Source organism: Dryas octopetala, chromosome 4 (assembly GCF_963921425.1).
Source record: "Dryas octopetala chromosome 4, drDryOcto1.1, whole genome shotgun sequence".
In the NCBI taxonomy this organism is placed as follows: Eukaryota; Viridiplantae; Streptophyta; class Magnoliopsida; order Rosales; family Rosaceae; genus Dryas; species Dryas octopetala.
In genome coordinates, this window is record NC_141369.1 from 21,120,010 (window position 1) to 21,137,186 (window position 17,177).

The window sequence follows — 17,177 nt, forward strand, 5'->3', positions numbered from 1 at the left end:
TTCAGCTACCACCCAAGCACTTCCTCTTGGAGCCATGACAAAGAAAAAAAAAATTTGTGTAAATTTGGTAAACAAAGGTTGTAATTTGTGATGAAACCATATGAGTGTTGTGTGATATATATAGACCCATTTGAAAATATAGCTGTTGGAGGGTTTGGGGAATTTTTTAAAATTTTTTAAATGATTTATTAAATATTTGTTAAAAAAAAAAAGGATTTGGCCGATCTGGACCGTTGATTATCAACGGTCCATTCATCTCAGCCTTTGATTCATTTTCCGGCCCATCTAAAAAAAAAAAAAAATGAACAAACCACAGCAGCCGTTGATCACCAACGGTCATCTCATCTGGACCGTTGGTGACCAGCCCAGCACGCCACGCGTCAACAGCCAAGCAAGCCAGGCGTTGCAACGGTCATCTCCAGCCTTCAGCCGACAATTGCGTCAGCAGCAACAGGCGCGGGGCCCACCTAGCTTTTTGCCCATCTTTTGCTTCTCTCTCTTCACGTGGGTGGCTTTGCTGATTTTGGGTCACACACAAAATGGCTCACACTGAAACCCTCTTTTGGGTTACACCCTCTTTTGGGTCACATTTTCCGGCCCATAGTGTTAAGGTGTGACCCATTTGTGACCCAAAATGAGTTTTGGGTCACACTTTCCGGCTGCATAGTAGTAGGCCTTATATTGTTAGAAAAAAGTTTTTGCGTGTCTGGATGGGAATTAAAATTTTTGAACTTTGATTTCTGATGGACTTTGGATTAGACAGATGCATACATGTGCATTGATCACGTGCACATGTATAAATATATATACAAGATCAAGTTTAATGTGAGTGAATTAAGAGGATGCTATTAATGTGAAACATAACTAAGATCCAGTTTAACCAAATATTTTTAATCAAGTGCAAACTTCCGAGGCATTCTTGTCGTTGAAGATTCAAAGTCTCATTTCCACGTACATCACCATAAATCATAATCAAATTGATACTACATTAAAATATGAACTATAAATTATAAATTAGATTTATATATGTATGCAAATTAACCACAACGTCCTTTTGTTCACAGCTAAGGACTAAAAGATATAATATATGTGCAACACAAAGACACGTATAACTGAGAATTGAAGGCAAAAGTCAAAGTGAATAAACAACATGGTCGATCTCTCCACTCTCCAGCTAACCTCGGGCGCAATATAAGGCGCATAGAGGTGAGCTTTCAGCTTTGCCTCCGACATGGTTTACCAAACAATTAGTAATTAAGTTGGTATAATTAATATTGTAATTAACAAAGCTATTAATTAATATATTATCAATGGTTTATCCCACCCAAAACACCAAGATGTCTAGCTCAAAACCAGTCGATATTGGAATACAAGGGTCCACTTATCAAGCCTCATGAAGAAATGAAGATGAGCATCATATAATATAGAAATATAGAATGCTAGCTGCACATTACGGCTCCACCTGGTACGCCTGCCTCAATTTTTTCAAGTCAAATGGCTTTTCACTCCCCAAGGATGACCAAGTATATAAGATTAATCTAAATTAAGATTAATGTTAAATTGTTAGATTAAAATCTGAACCGTACCTATGTCAAAACGTAATATGTATATATATATATATAAGAATGCTTTAAAACTAACTGCTTAGTAAGTTAATACAAAGCTAACCACCCTGTTAAGCCCACCGCACAATTTAATCTTAAAATCTAAACCGTCTATTTTTTAAGCCATATTTCAAAGATTATCCTTGTAAAAACTCTTCAAAATCGAAAGTTATTTAGTCATTTGATTATAAAAATATTTATTTATATGCTTTTATTGAAAACACTGATCGTCTATTTATTTGATCTCAATTAGATGACTAAATGATTTCCGATTTAGTTGAATTTTTGCAATGATGATCTTTGAAGTATGACCTAAATAATTGACGGTTCGGATTATGAGATTAATTATGTGGTAGTCCCAAAAGCATGGTTAGCTTCGTATTAATTTGCTAACCAATTAGTTTTAGAGCACTCATATATATATATATTTGTGTGTTACTAAACTTTTTTACAAGAGAATATTTTCACCCAAATTGGCCAAAAGTGATATTTAACACGCATAATGCACCACGTGAATGTTTTATATATGATTAGAGATTTTTTTTTTTTTCGCAATACACCTTGACATAAAATATTTATGTTGTTAGTTTGAAATTGGATAATTGGTTATATATATTGACTATTGACTTTTGATTAAATATGTGGCAGTACTCTACCAAATACTAACCATTAATTAGTACTATAATTTAAAAAAAAAAATATATATATATATATACATAAATGATCATCTGCTCACCATAGAGTGAAGAATTCTCCGCTCACCTAACCACCTGCTCATCACCGAGAGGAGAATTCAATAATCGGGATGATATATTTTTTAGGTTCATTCTTAATGATTGTCCTTGTAAAAAATCAGCTAAATCGATAATTGTTTGGTTCTCCAAACTTTGCAGACAAATACAATTCGTCAGATAAAGTTGAAATGATGTTGACAGTAATACACTGGCTAAACAGTTTCTGATTGGCTGATTTTTTGCAAGGGTGATCTTTAAATGATGCTCTAAAATATGAATGGTTCCGATCATTGAAACTAAATTAAAAAAGGGCCGGGCAAAATAATTGCGTCTTTAATTTAGTTAAATGGTTGTTGGTTTTCAATAATATGGATAACTACTCAGCGTTTATAATTTTATAAGGAGCAAAAAATAAAACTAAATATTATTTTAAATGTAATAATCCTCAAGAACATGCCTCACAAACAAACAACAGTAGCTAATTATCTAAAAAGCAAAAGTGAGAATGCCAAAGTTTGTTTTCTCATATTTTTTTCTTTTGAGTGCTCCTGTTTTGATCATGATTCATGATCATAGAAATCAGATCTCAGAGGAATATTGGACTACTTTACAAGCAATGCGTGATCTATATATCTGTGCGTGAAGAACTATACTAAAGATTAAAACATATGAAAAATCTCGTTTCCTTAAGGGATTCTTCAAAAAAAATTTATTTAACAGAATTTTTATGGGGCTAATTTTATATTATATTTTAACAATTTGAGTTGTCTATCATTTAGGTTATTATTCAAAAATTATATCAACAAAAAAATTAGACAATTCAAAAACTAATTAAGATATCTAATTTTGATTAAATTAATAGATGAATATAATATTATCAAAAAATACTTAAAAAGATGAGCATTTAATCAAACGGTTAAATGATTTTAATTTATCTTATTTTTTGTAAAAATAATTTTTTAATAAAGACTTAAAAATAGATAATTTTGATCATCAAATTATAATGTGAAGTAATTAAGTTGCTCAACAGATCTATTATTTACCTTAAATGAAGAATATATCCCTGGTTAAAAAGAGCTGTACATATGAAAATGCTAAAAGAAAAGGATGAATAATTCATAACGAGAGAGAGAGAGAGCTGGGAAACCAGACAAATCTTAATTATTTCAATTTTCTATGAATCAATCACCATTGGAGTACTTGTATGAATGGTTCACAAAATACATTAATTTGTTGCAACTCTTTCTCACTACCAATCCCTGTTCCCATATTTGTGAAAAAAGAAAGAGAAAAAAAAAGTGCATACATGCATATAAATAAAACAGGAAAATAAAATAAGAAGAAGAAGAACAACAAATGCCTGGCTTTCCCATGTACGCCGCTAAATCCGTTGCCCGATCAATGAATTCTCCACCGAAAACACTCCGATTAACTGATGATCATGTGGACGTCGAGAGCTAGAGATTACCAAAAGCAAGCTACATATATATATATCTCATTATTTGGTACCCACAAATTAGTTTCTTCTTCTTCTTCATAACTTTGGTCCACCTAGCTTGTGGCTCAAAGAAAACCCAAAAACATGGACCACCCCGAAGTGAATGAACCGAAGTGTGTATGTGTGTGAAGGAAAGGAGTTGGTCAATACTCAAAACAATGAAAAATATTTATATAAAAAGGGAAGGTAATTGAAAGAGATGTTGGAGAAGTTGTTCCCAAGAAGATGATGACGAGCGTTTCCCGTTGAATGTTAATGTTGTTTTCAAAGATGAAGGGAGAGGTGGGCCAAAAGACCAGGAGGCTGGAACGCCCTTTTTGTTTCACATGTTGGGGGTTTTCTTTTTGTTTTCCTTTCCTGCAACACACTCCAAGATTCATTAGGTTTAGTGCCCTTTTTAATGACTAGCTTTCTTTTGCTACCTAGCTATTTCAATCTTTTTAAATTGGGTTTAAATAATTTTCTCAACAAAACTAGCTTGATTTAGGAAAGGCCGGAACAATGTAAATCCAAGATTTCAACCAATAATTAAATAGCATCTTCCATAATTAAAAGCTTTGAGGGAAATAGGGGACCCTTATCATGTCTTATATATAATATGTACATTTATACATGTATAATCTATTAGATGTTTGAAGTTTGGACGAATTGTTTATTGAACAAGGCGTGACAGATCTGTCCACCCTTTTTCTTTGTCTTGGTCTAATCCACCTCTTTTCAACATTTGGTTAGAATTTTGCTAACAATTAACTTATGTATTGATGGTATATACACCATATATAAAATACATATACATTTGGTCAATTAACATTATTTTTCTTTAGATATTTTTAACATGTTATATATATATACATTTAAATAAGAGCCCACCACATCAATGGCCGTACATTTCCCATTCATACCTCTTAATAACACTTACCAATTAAAAGTACTTCAAAATTAAGTTGACTAGGGTAGATTCTGATCAGACAGGCTCATATATAATTATTTCATCTTCTACAAATGAAACCTTTTAAGATGGGCAATGACTGCAGGGTCAATCGGCACCCACCCCCTAAAAAAAATGGAGAGAGAGAGAGAGAGAGAGAGAGAGAGAGAGAGAGAGAGAGAGAGAGAGAGAGAGAGAGAGAGAGAGAGAGAGAGAGAGAGAGAGAGAGAGAGAGAGAGTTGGTGATTACAATTTACAATTCAAACCAAACCTGATTAATTGATGAGCGACAGAGAGGATGGGAGAGGAGGCATATATCACATGCCACACTGTACATGTAACTGCACCGTTGAAAAATTGAACTCACTTATTGGTCAAAAAAAAGAAAAATTGAACTCACTCACTTTTATCTCCTTTCAAGTTTCAACCAAGCCCATAAAATTTGTGTCCTTATTGGCAGGACCTCATGGTGATGGGGTCGCTCACTGTTGCAACATAAAAATGTTGGATCGATGTGTACTGATGTATGTTTCATTGTATTACGCATAAATGGGCTATTTTTCTTGCGCTAGCTAGATTTTCATTTTCTTGCATATAAATGGTAAATTGGGCATTTTGCATTTTTTGGTGGATACAATAAGATGTGTTTAATTTTATATATATCATTGTTCTTTTGCAGTTGCAGGACTTCGATACGGACACATATATGTATATTTTTCTTTGGTCAATATACATGTCTATATATCAGTTTACAAACTTATATCGAATATGAAAAAGTAAACGGATCAAAATAAAAAATTTTACCACAAAATATTTCACGCACGTTTGCGGTTTGCCCCTAATTAAAAGCAACAAGAAACCAAAATTGACTTGATTGTATGGATCATGTGTGCATTTCAACAATGAAAGATGTTGGGGTTGGGCTAAAAATTAGCACCGACATGAATACATGATCATCCCCTATTTTTCAACAAATAAAAACAATGTTCTTTTACCGGCAGGTGCCGGTTCCGGTGAGGATTGGGACCCACTGATTATTTGATCACCAACCCCCTCTCTGAAAATTATATGATCACCATTCATCGATTTATAAGATATTTAGTTTTAGGGTGAAATTATAGAGAAGTGTAAATAAAGTTGATTTCTATTATAAACCCACAAGAGTAGGTGAAGAGAATCTAATCCTTGTCTAAGGCATGCATTGAGCCTACAAAACTATGCCCTGTCCATATATGCATGGGCTACAAGCCTAGTCAAAATACGACTTGAGGATGCATGAGTAGTGTTCTTTTCTTCCCCTTAATTAACCAAGAGACAGTTTTTAATTCCCTTGTTATTGGTGAGATGCCATGTTGCTATCTCTCGCACCAAATATTTGAAGTTACTTGATGTATATTTTAATTAATATGATGAGTTGTTCTATTTTCCATATGAGATTATTTAGACTGGGACAATTTTGATTGAAAAGTGAATATATGGCCTCATAATAAGCCTAAGGAATTGGACCAGGATCTAATTAATTCCCTTAATAGCAACGTCTAAAAGAAGCGACTAGCTCAACCAAAAATTATAAAAGAAAAGATGCATATGCATATATAAAAAAGGTGCGTGTATATATTATATTTATAAGTGAGTGAGTTACAGGGGTCATTTAATTGCCTAGGAAGCATACATAGAACCCAAGAATGCAGCTCACTCATATTTTTCTTTACAATTTATCATATACTTGGGCAGTATTTAATACGTAGCTTTTTATTCTTCATTCTTATTAAGCTAGCCCTAACTTGGTTCACTTCGGTTTCCTTCTTGCTAGGATTAGAAATTGCCATCTTTCTCTCCACCTTCGCCGCCACTACCACCGCCATATCCGCCACCACCACTACCACTGCCGTATCCTCCACCACCTCCGCCATTACCACCTCCGTATCTGCCACTACCACCGCCTTTACCACCTCCGCCATATCCGCCACTAGCTCCACCTTTACCACCTTTACCACCTCCTTGTCCGCCTCCACCTTTACCACCTTGTCCTCCTTGTTCGCCACTACCACCTTGTCCACCTTTACCACCTCCATGTCCACCACTACCACCACCTTGTCCTCCACTACCACCGCCGTATCCACCACTACCACTGCCTTGTTCGCCTTCACCTTTACCACCTCCATGTCCGCCACTACCGCCTTGTCCACCACTACCACCTTGTCCACCTTGTCCAACTTTACCACTTCCATGTCCACCACCTCGTCCACCACTACCACCGCCGTATCCACCACTACCACCACCTTTACCACCTCCATGTCCACCACTACCACCACCTTGTCCTCCACTACCACCGCCGTATCCACCACTACCACCGCCTTGTCCGCCACTACCACCTTGTCCACCTTTACCACCTCTATGTCCACCACTACCGCCTTGTCCGCCACTACCACCTTGTCCACCTTTACCACCTCCATGTCCACCACTACCACCACCTTGTCCTCCACTACCACCGCCGTATCCACCACTACCACCGCCTTGTTCGCCTTCACCTTTACCACCGCTATGTCCGCCACTACCGCCTTGTCCACCACTACCACCTTGTCCACCTTTACCACTTCCATGTCCACCACCTTGTCCTCCACTACCACCGCCGTATCCACCACTACCACCGCCTTGTCCGCCTCCACCTTTACCACCTCCATGTCCACCACTACCGCCTTGTCCGCCACTACCACCTTGTCCACCTTTACCACCTCCATGTCCACCACTACCACCGCCGTATCCACCACTACCACCGCCTTGTTCACCTTCACCTTTACCACCTCCATGTCCACCGCTACCGCCTTGTCCACCACTACCACCTTGTCCGCCTTTACCACTTCCATGTCCACCACCTTGTCCTCCACTACCACTGCCGTATCCACCACTACCACCGCCTTGTCCGCCACTACCACCTTGTCCACCTTTACCACCTCCATGTCCACCACTACCGCCTTGTCCGCCACTACCACCTTGTCCACCTTTACCACCTCCATGTCCACCACTACCACCGCCGTATCCACCACTACCACCGCCTTGTTCACCTTCACCTTTACCACCTCCATGTCCACCGCTACCGCCTTGTCCACCACTACCACCTTGTCCGCCTTTACCACTTCCATGTCCACCACCTTGTCCTCCACTACCACTGCCGTATCCACCACTACCACCGCCTTGTCCGCCACTACCACCTTGTCCACCTTTACCACCTCCATGTCCACCACTACCGCCTTGTCCGCCACTACCACCTTGTCCACCTTTACCACCTCCATGTCCACCACTACCACCACCTTGTCCTCCACTACCACCGCTGTATCCACCACTCTCACCGCCTTGTCCGCCTCCACCTTTACCACCTCCATGTCCGCCACTACCACCGCCGTATCCTCCACTTCCTACGCCTTGACCACCTCCATAACCACCACTACTGGCACCGCCACCTCCTTCTCCATGGTGGGCACCGCCATGACCACCGCCATGGTGATTGTCATGACTGTATATGTCACCTACTGCTGCGTCCTCTGCACAAATGAGATTGCAAAGTGCAATGTAAGAGCTTGTTTCAGGAGAAGGGAATGCTAGCTAGAGATGCTATATCTCTATCCATAAAAAAGATAGTATATATATGTGTGTTGTGTATATAATAAATTACTAATACTTACGAGTTTCTGGCAGCAGCTTGGCCTGAGTTCCAACAGTAACATGAGGCTCGCCTGCGTAGCCACGACACCAGCTACCGCGTCGACCAAGGGCGTCATAGTGAATGCAGTCGTCTACTTGCTTATTCGTTCTCTCTGCTTCATCCACTGCATGCAAATACAGTGAGTATTCCATTCAAACATACATTTAGAGAAACTTACGCATACAAACAATTTACACATGCAAACCGTTACAATAATAATGTCAAGCTCCCCCATAAAAAAATAGAAATAGAAAATTAATTGATTAATGCATGTGCCTTTACCACCGTGCAATAATCAAAGATTTTAAAATTTTGTAACATGCACATTTTTAGTACCCCGAAATTAGAAACGAATAGGAACAATAATTAAATTAATGGAAGGTTTAGAGAAACCTTGATTGTCAGCTGCCACTAAGGAAATGATGAGAACAAGTGCGAGCAGGAGACGCAGGAAAATATGGGACTTGAAATTCATTTTCCTCACCAACATAGTACCACCGCTCATACGACACACAGAAAGAGAAATATTATTTGATCAGCTAGCTACGAGTAGTAGTAGTAGTAGTAATAGTGTGGGGAGTGAGGCTTTCCTTGGCCTTATTTATAGTGAAGGAGGGGTTAGTAAAATACAAAAATGACATTAAATTTGGGGTACTTAATCGCTTAGGAGTTAGGACAGAGATCTAAACTCTGGACCACTGACTTGGCTGTAGAACAAACTGGCACATAACCTGTGTGCATGTGCATACCATATCCCATGTACTGAAAAACTGTAGACAAAGACGTGTGTACAAGTTGTGCTCAGCAACAGGGTCAGATTGCTGGCATCTGGCCAGAACTGCATGAGCTTTATTAAACCCAATTCCTGCTCTATCCTTAGGATGAATCTGACAGGGGTTTCAGTCCTTGGGATGAATATATATAGTTTTTATTATCATCTGCTAACGATCAGGTGCATGGTTAATTTCACAATATTTAATGAAAGGAGAGCTAGCTGGTTATATATGATGGTGCTGAGTCATATATATACTCATAGATATATAGCTAGCTACGAGTTAATTTTTGACAGCTAGCTAGCTATAGCTACGTACCTCCAGAGAAGTCCTCATCACATTGAACTAATTAGTTAAACAAAAATTTGTAATTGATCTAATTAATTAAGTCTCAATTTAAATTAACAACTTGAATCGATCATCATGTATTGGGCTATAGCTGTTCTTAAAACTACACTTGATATAGAGACATGGGGAAGGGAAAGGTGTCTGCTTAATTAGCCTAGCTTTTGCATATGCAAACTGGTCCAATTCGTGGTGATGGAGAGGGATTTAATCCCAAGTCCTTAATTCGCACATCTTATATATATATTTGTTAATCAGAAAGGAATATGTGTGGGGCTTGCAAACTCTAGTGGCTGGTTAAGAACATTTACCGGCCCCTAAACTTAATTGAGGTCTAGTTTGAATATATGTCATCTCCCAATATGGTTTATGATCGAAAAACAAAACACAGAAATGGACATTAGTTTAAAAGCTAGATAAATAGGAGAAATGGGAGAAAGTTGGGCATCCTAGATAGATAGTCATAACTATCTGAACGAATTTAAAAACTAAAAACTAAAATCCATTTAAAATTGTAAGTTTACGTTTACTTTAGTTTTTTTTTTTTTTTTGAATCACTCTCTCTGATCTCTGCCATGTCTCTCCTTCTTGTCTTTCTCACCCACAGTTTTCATCAATGTTACATTTCTGAGTCTTGATACCAATTGTTTTTGCGATAATATTAATGCTTCACAAATTCAAGACATGTGATAATTGGTTATTGAAATTTATGATAAATGGAGTATATTACTGTTTTTACATTGAGCAGTCTGTTTATTAAGGTTTGGGCCCTTTGGGCCTTTGGCTGGTTACATGTTCTCGGACTCAGTCCGTAAGTAACACATTTTGGGCTTTGGTTGGGAAGTGGCCATATAAGACAAACCAGGCCGAGCCCAAGCTATACATGTTTTGAACCTTTTTTTTTTCTAGCTGGCTATTTTCTTTCTTTCTTTTTTTCTTTTTCTTGGGACTCATGAATTGGAAAGACCTTAGTTATGGATTTTATAACTATGAGCATAACTAAATTTTAAAGCAAAATTTAGAACAGTGTATAAATATATGCTTCATATATAACATAATGCATCATGCATGTACAAACTACAAAGTGTAGATACTAGGGTCAAATTCAGGTGACTTAACCCTATGTCATGCACTCATGCATGCATGCAGCAGCTTATTCATATTTTTCTCCTATACTCTTTAGTCTCTACCACAGTACACTTTGAACCAATTATTTATTTGGCCAAAAAATAAAAGAAACTATTATTTATGTTCATAGTTTTCATAGCTGTGGTCCAGCTTCGAGACCTAGGGCATATTATGGCCTCAGTTTCCTCCGCCACCGCGTCGACCGCCTCCTCCATAGTGACCACCACCACCATGGCCTCCACCACCATGGCCTCCTCCACCATGGCCTCCCCATCCATCAGGCTTGGTTTGAGAAGTGTCGTCTTTACCACCGCCACCATGGCCTCCACCACCATGGCCTCCTCCTCCATGGCCTCCTCCTCCATGGCCTCCACCACCATGGCCTCCCCATCCATCAGGCTTGGTTTGAGAAGTCTCGTCTACCGCTTTTGATTCATCAGCTTCAGTTCCAGCACAACAGTGCCTGGGGCCGCATCCATAGAAGCCATAACGATGGCAACAGCCGCCGCATCCTCCTCCTATGTACTTTTCATCATCTACTGATTCTTGCTTCGTCTTCTCTGCAGCCCCATCCACAACTGCACCACGCACATACAAATTAATAAATCAGTCATAGGTATATATAAATGTATATGTATACATATATATTATTCCTTAGTTAAGTATATATATATATATATATTAATTCGAATATTTGCAGAACCTACATGTAATTTACGAACTATATATATATGACAGATCGCGTAAGGACTCTGTGAATATTATAACACATTATTATGTATGTCCAAAAAGAAATAGTACGTGTAACATATTATTGATAGCTATTGAAAACCAATTAATTAATAACAAATTCAAATCTCTTGTACGTCATTTCACCAGCACTCATACATATATATATATATATATTTATATAATATTATAGAATATGTTACACGTCCACCTTCTAATTAATATATGGCATAAAATCAATTTTTAATAGTACAATATAAAACTTAAGAAAGGAGAATACATATATATATATATATATATGCATGGATGATAGTGTCACACTAATATTAATTAACCTTTTGTCTCATCTTTGGATTTCTGATCAGCTCCCACAGTGGAAGAGATGAAAACAACTGCAAACAGAAGGCCTAGCAAAATAAAACCCTTGAAATTCATGATTTCTCTAAACGTGATAGTACTAAGAAAATATTCTCAAATGCAAGAAATTGTGTACTAGGAGAAGTATGGAATGCATGTATATATAGATATATTTGGCTTCGCTCGGTGCCATTAATGTATAGTGGGGGGGACCAAGGATATACATGTAGAGTATATGGTACAAAAAGACATGTAGCTAGCCTAATATTATAGAGCTGTATCATTTATTATGCAGAGATCTTATTTGGCTGTATTGAAGAGTACGTTCGTTGACCAAATTTGGATGGATACACAGATAATATATATAGCTTTCAGTTTCGATTCTTATCACTTTCAAGCATGTATTCTTTGAATTTGATGCATGCAAACATGCATGTAGTTTAAGCTAGTAAAGACATGTGTCTAGGTTGAGCTTAGCATGCATGCAAAGGAGTACCAGTGCTGTGGCACGTGGCATGTGAATTTGAATACATATGCAGGTATACTAAAAAGCTAGTAGTATAGAAATTGTGTTCTTACACATATAAATGAGATCAGCTCGATCGCTCGTGTTGTTTTCCAAACCTATATAGTATATATGTCTTCATGTTATTAAAGCCACGTCGAATTAAGACCCAGATTAAATGTTAAGTTAGATAGTCCCCATTTAATTTACTAAACCAAATTAATTTGTATTACTGTATAAGTCTCTCAATTAGCATGTTGATCAACGGGTGATTAATTAATTAGTTAGTTAAGTATTTTTTTTTTTTTTTACATTAATTGAAGGAAAACGACCTGAATCTAGCTTAATTCTAACAATTATCCCACCACCTCACCACGATTCCTAATATACAAATTGTGTTAGAGTTGTGTGGTTTAATATAAACCAAAGGTATGAAGAATTAATTCCACATCAGAAAGTTGATTGCACAGCAATCTACATTAATTTAAAGTTGGGTGCTTTACCTAGCTTTCTAATTTGTTCTATTATTTATGATTAATTAGTTGTTTCTTACTAAGTATTTTGTGTATTAGAATATGAGATAGATAGACTCTCATCATAGAATTGATATAACTTGGCATTTCACTGACCTTCATCCTTCTAGAACTAATCTATTTAATCTAGTTTTATATAATTTATGGATATTTTCTTTTTCTTTGTTTGTTTACGACTGTCAGACTGTGTGTGTTTATCTCTTCTTATGTGAAGGCTCTCAAAAAGAGGTCGATCTCTTTCTATTTCTAGAGAAAGAAAAAAGATCTGAATTAATTGAGCGTAGTCGATGTCATTAAGACCACATACATGCATTGCTCCCGCGTAGCTGGTTGTTGGCCATCAAGTTATAAATTAATTGTCTTTCAATTTATTCAGTCTTATCTCAATGATTTCGTTCAAAAGAAATATGGGAGGTAATATTCGGACTAAATTTTTCTACACCTACACTCCTTAAATTAATTTTTATATTTTTATATCTTTTTATTACTTTAATTTCCAAAACTATCCTTTATCCTTTTAATTTTCTATACCCATTTTAGCTCCACCTACCTGTCAGTTTTCTACCTCCTGTACATTAACAGTACTGCTCAGTTGGGAAGAAGATTTCTCTTGCTTTGTTGTTTGGTCTTTGAATCAATTAAAGCAAAACCTTTTGTTGGTGATGAAGAAGACGAAGAAGAAACCCTTTCATCTTTGTGCTCATCCATTGAGATTAGAATTGCAATAATAACAATTTTAGAAGAAACCTTTCTCTTCTCCATGATAAAACCATGTGCAAATTAAAATCGATGTCGTATTTGTAACAAGAACATGAAGGACTCTTTGCTCTTAATTCTTTTGGTGCAAAAACAAAAAGTCTTTCACAACTACTAGATCCATTCATCTTCGTTAAAAACTTCAAATACAAGATTTTTTTTTCTTGGATTTTAAATGAGATTGTGGACCTTAAAAACATGGGTTCTATGTGAGAATGAAGCTGATCTCCCTAACCTTGAGATTTTGCTGCATCTTTTCCTTCATCATCCATGGTTAATCACAAATAAGGAGGACTGTTAATTAATTGATGAAGTGTAAACAAAGGAGGACTATGTTAGAAAGGGATTGAGAACATAAAATAACGTTAAAGATGAAGTTAATTAAAGAATCGGATATTAAGGGTAGTTTTGAAATTTCAAGTAATAAAAAAAATAAAAAATAAAAAATATTAAAGCAAATTAATAAAAGGAGTGCAAGTGTAAAAAAGTGGAGTGCCAATGTCGCCTCCCTTTAATATTACGTGAGTTCGAGACCTGCATGTGATATGAATATCTCTCTCATATATCATATCCAACCGGGGATATATAACTATTTTACTGTTTAATTTTTTCAGATTAATTTTTTTATTGTTTGAGTATAAAATTTTCACTATTATACCACATTTAAATTAATTAATTATTTGACCGACTCAAGAGATTAGTCTGATACTCGAAAGCTGGTCTAAGACACTCTCAATTACAAAAAAAAAATAATAATAATTATTCAAAAAATAAACTCGTGTAATAGATCGAGATAATATATATATATATATTTAGAAATTTTAGACCATGAAAGAGCATGGTGTGCTTTCCTTATATATTGGCCATACACCAAAGTCTACCGAATTGAATGTCTCAATTACGAAGCATTAAATGAAAAGGTATGGTGGATCGTGATCATCGATCGGGATGTATTTCTTATTTGAGTCATAACACTGGAATATTATAAGGACGTTGTAACATATTAACCGGATTCTCGAGTTAAAAGTTAACTTTATTAGTTGTATCGTGTGCTCAATCTTGCACTTTCCTTTAAATATCTAATACATTTCGAAAATTGTATAAAATTTGTAAGGGCTTTTATAATTCGTATATTTATCTTTACACCCAATGTTAAAGTTCAATATCGTTTGGTATGCAATTTAATTGAAATTTCTTACCGCAAATTACGGCAAATGATCGAGAGTGTGGTGGTGACTCTAAAGGATATCTGACGTGATGTCATTCCATATTCCCATATATCATAGATTTATTGTTATGTTATTGCATGAATTAATGTGCGGAGCAAATTATACACATATAAATGTGATTGTATTGTTGGTCAATCAATTTCATAAATCATAACCATGTTCCGAAAAGATTAATATGTACCAATTACAGTGCATCAAATACTCGATCATCATCCTAGTTTTTTATTATCGATCAACTGGATGTGATATATAACATAATAATTACTTATTAATTATAAATAAATGAGATTCAGAAATTAAAAATAAAATAAATGAAATTCGGAAAAAGATTAGGGTAATTGATGGGTAGAATACACAATAAGTAGGTGAATATATATGACCAAAGAGCACATACGTACTAATCGTCATCATCATCATGAGATGAGTACGCGTCGGTAGTGTGATCGATCGATTTTATTATGCCTCTTGTGAATCAAATCTTATTCATACAAAGAGGCCGGGGAAATATTTGAAGCTTTGAGCACATTACATATATCCATGCGTGGATCTACTAATTTATAATCTAAACACATGCATGCATGTACTAGTGCAGGGCCTTAACTAGGCCCTTAGTTGTGAGGTTGTGCATCAACAGCCTCACCAGCATGATTGCAGCACCTTTCGCAGCCTCTTCTGTAGTAAGACTGCCTGCAGCAGCCATAGTAGCAACGCCCTCCTCCTCCACCATATCCGCCACCGCCACCACCGTAGCCGCCCCGGCCACCGTTTCCACCACGCCCAGGGTGATCTCCTTGGTACCCTCCATTTCCACCATACTTGGCATCATCTACGCCAATTGTAGTACCAGCCTCCTCAGCTGCAACTGCACATGATTAATGAACGTTACATATATGTAGAAATAACATGCAAAATTAATACTTACTGAACAGAAAAAAACATCATGCAAAACTACATCTTGTTGTGTGGTCCATATAGTATGTAATTAATGTATGTTGTTACTAATAATTGAGGGATTAATGTACAAACAAATTAAGCTAGCTCGATCTCACCATTTTTGTTGTCTGTAGAAGTAGTGTGGGCAGTGAGCAGGTCTCTTGCGGCCACTTCCGAGGAGATGATGAGAAGAACAATGGCAAAAACACCCAACAAAACGAAAGCCTTGGAACCCATTTCAATTTGATATCTTCAAATTAAGCTAGCCAATTATATTGGAATATTGATGAGGAAGAAGCAATATCCTTTGTCTCTATTTATAGGGAGAGACAGATCGACTCACAGAGACTGAAAGAGATCGAGATCAGAGAACCCCACAGGCCACACCGCACCACTTCCATTGTGGTTGGGGGTTGGAGATAGACTTGCCACTTGCCACTTCTCTTACAATTTATTCACTTCAAGTTAATTGGGCAGAGAAAAATTAATTCAGATCCATATATATTATATAGACGATTAATTTTGTTTTTCTTTGTTTTATTTGTCTGTCTATTCATGAAGGTCTGATGACTCTGAACCCATTTAGTTAGACAGTATTCATATACTAGCTGCAAGGTAGAATCAAAGTAATTGTAATTTGATATAAGTATCCATAATTTACTCTTGTAGGAACGCCATGCAAAATTAATTGTAGACATATATGATGGGGTATTCATGCAGTGACAATATATTGATCAGAGATGAACATGTCAAGTTGCTTGCATGTCAGAATTAATTATTTGCATATATGGGACGCATTTTGTCCCACAAAATTAAGTGGTCACGTGTCTACCTTTCCTATGATTTGTGGATAGGATCAATAGTGCTGCGAATGAGACAAAAATCATATAATATATATATATAAATATAAATAAAGGCCGGTATACTTTACATTGTAATTTGATGATCGAAATCGTCTATTTTCTAGGTCTTTATACAAAGATCATCCTTATAAAAAATTAAGTAAATTGAAAATCATTAAGACATCTAATTGTGATAGAATAAATAGACGAATATATGAATTTTATTAACACTTGAAATGATGGCCCTTTAATCAAATGGTTAAACGATTTTCGATTTATCTAATTTTTTACAAACTTAAAAAATAAACGGTTTTAATCATCAAATTATAATGCGGAATAGATCCCACAATTCATACGTATCTCATCATATTTAAGTTGAGATATATCTCAACAGAAACACCTCTATATATATATTTATATATATTTCTTTCAAATATTTGTTACTTCTCATTTGATCCCCCCCTTTTTTTCTGCTGTGTCTGATCTGAAGCTTGCAAATTAATATAGTGATCATAAAGAGGAAATTAAAAAAAGCGTTGTTTTGCCCCGCTACTGAATTAGAAAATCCTTCAAAATAATA

At 36.3% G+C, this 17,177-nt stretch overlaps 2 protein-coding genes across 3 annotated transcripts; both read right to left on the minus strand.

The window, feature by feature from the left end:
- Positions 1 to 10,699: 10,699 nt before the first annotated feature.
- On the minus strand, positions 10,700 to 11,913 carry LOC147288052 (uncharacterized). The gene is made up of 2 exons (XM_086242026.1): positions 11,778 to 11,913; positions 10,700 to 11,291 (listed from the first exon to the last, which is right to left on the minus strand). Exons 1-2 carry the CDS (start codon positions 11,875 to 11,877, stop codon positions 10,891 to 10,893), a joined length of 501 nt encoding a protein of 166 aa, XP_086098152.1. The 5' UTR covers positions 11,878 to 11,913; the 3' UTR covers positions 10,700 to 10,890.
- Positions 11,914 to 15,430: 3,517 nt separating this feature from the next.
- LOC147288053 (glycine-rich protein-like) lies at positions 15,431 to 15,992 on the minus strand. Of its 2 annotated transcripts, none has more exons than XM_086242028.1 (2): positions 15,916 to 15,992; positions 15,431 to 15,683 (listed from the first exon to the last, which is right to left on the minus strand). In XM_086242028.1, the coding sequence occupies exons 1-2, from the start codon at positions 15,990 to 15,992 to the stop codon at positions 15,431 to 15,433; spliced, it is 330 nt and encodes a 109-aa protein (XP_086098154.1). The 2 variants fall into 2 exon arrangements, with proteins under 2 accessions (XP_086098154.1, XP_086098153.1); XM_086242027.1 differs by having other exon boundaries at positions 15,431 to 15,684; positions 15,872 to 15,992.
- Positions 15,993 to 17,177: the final 1,185 nt, after the last annotated feature.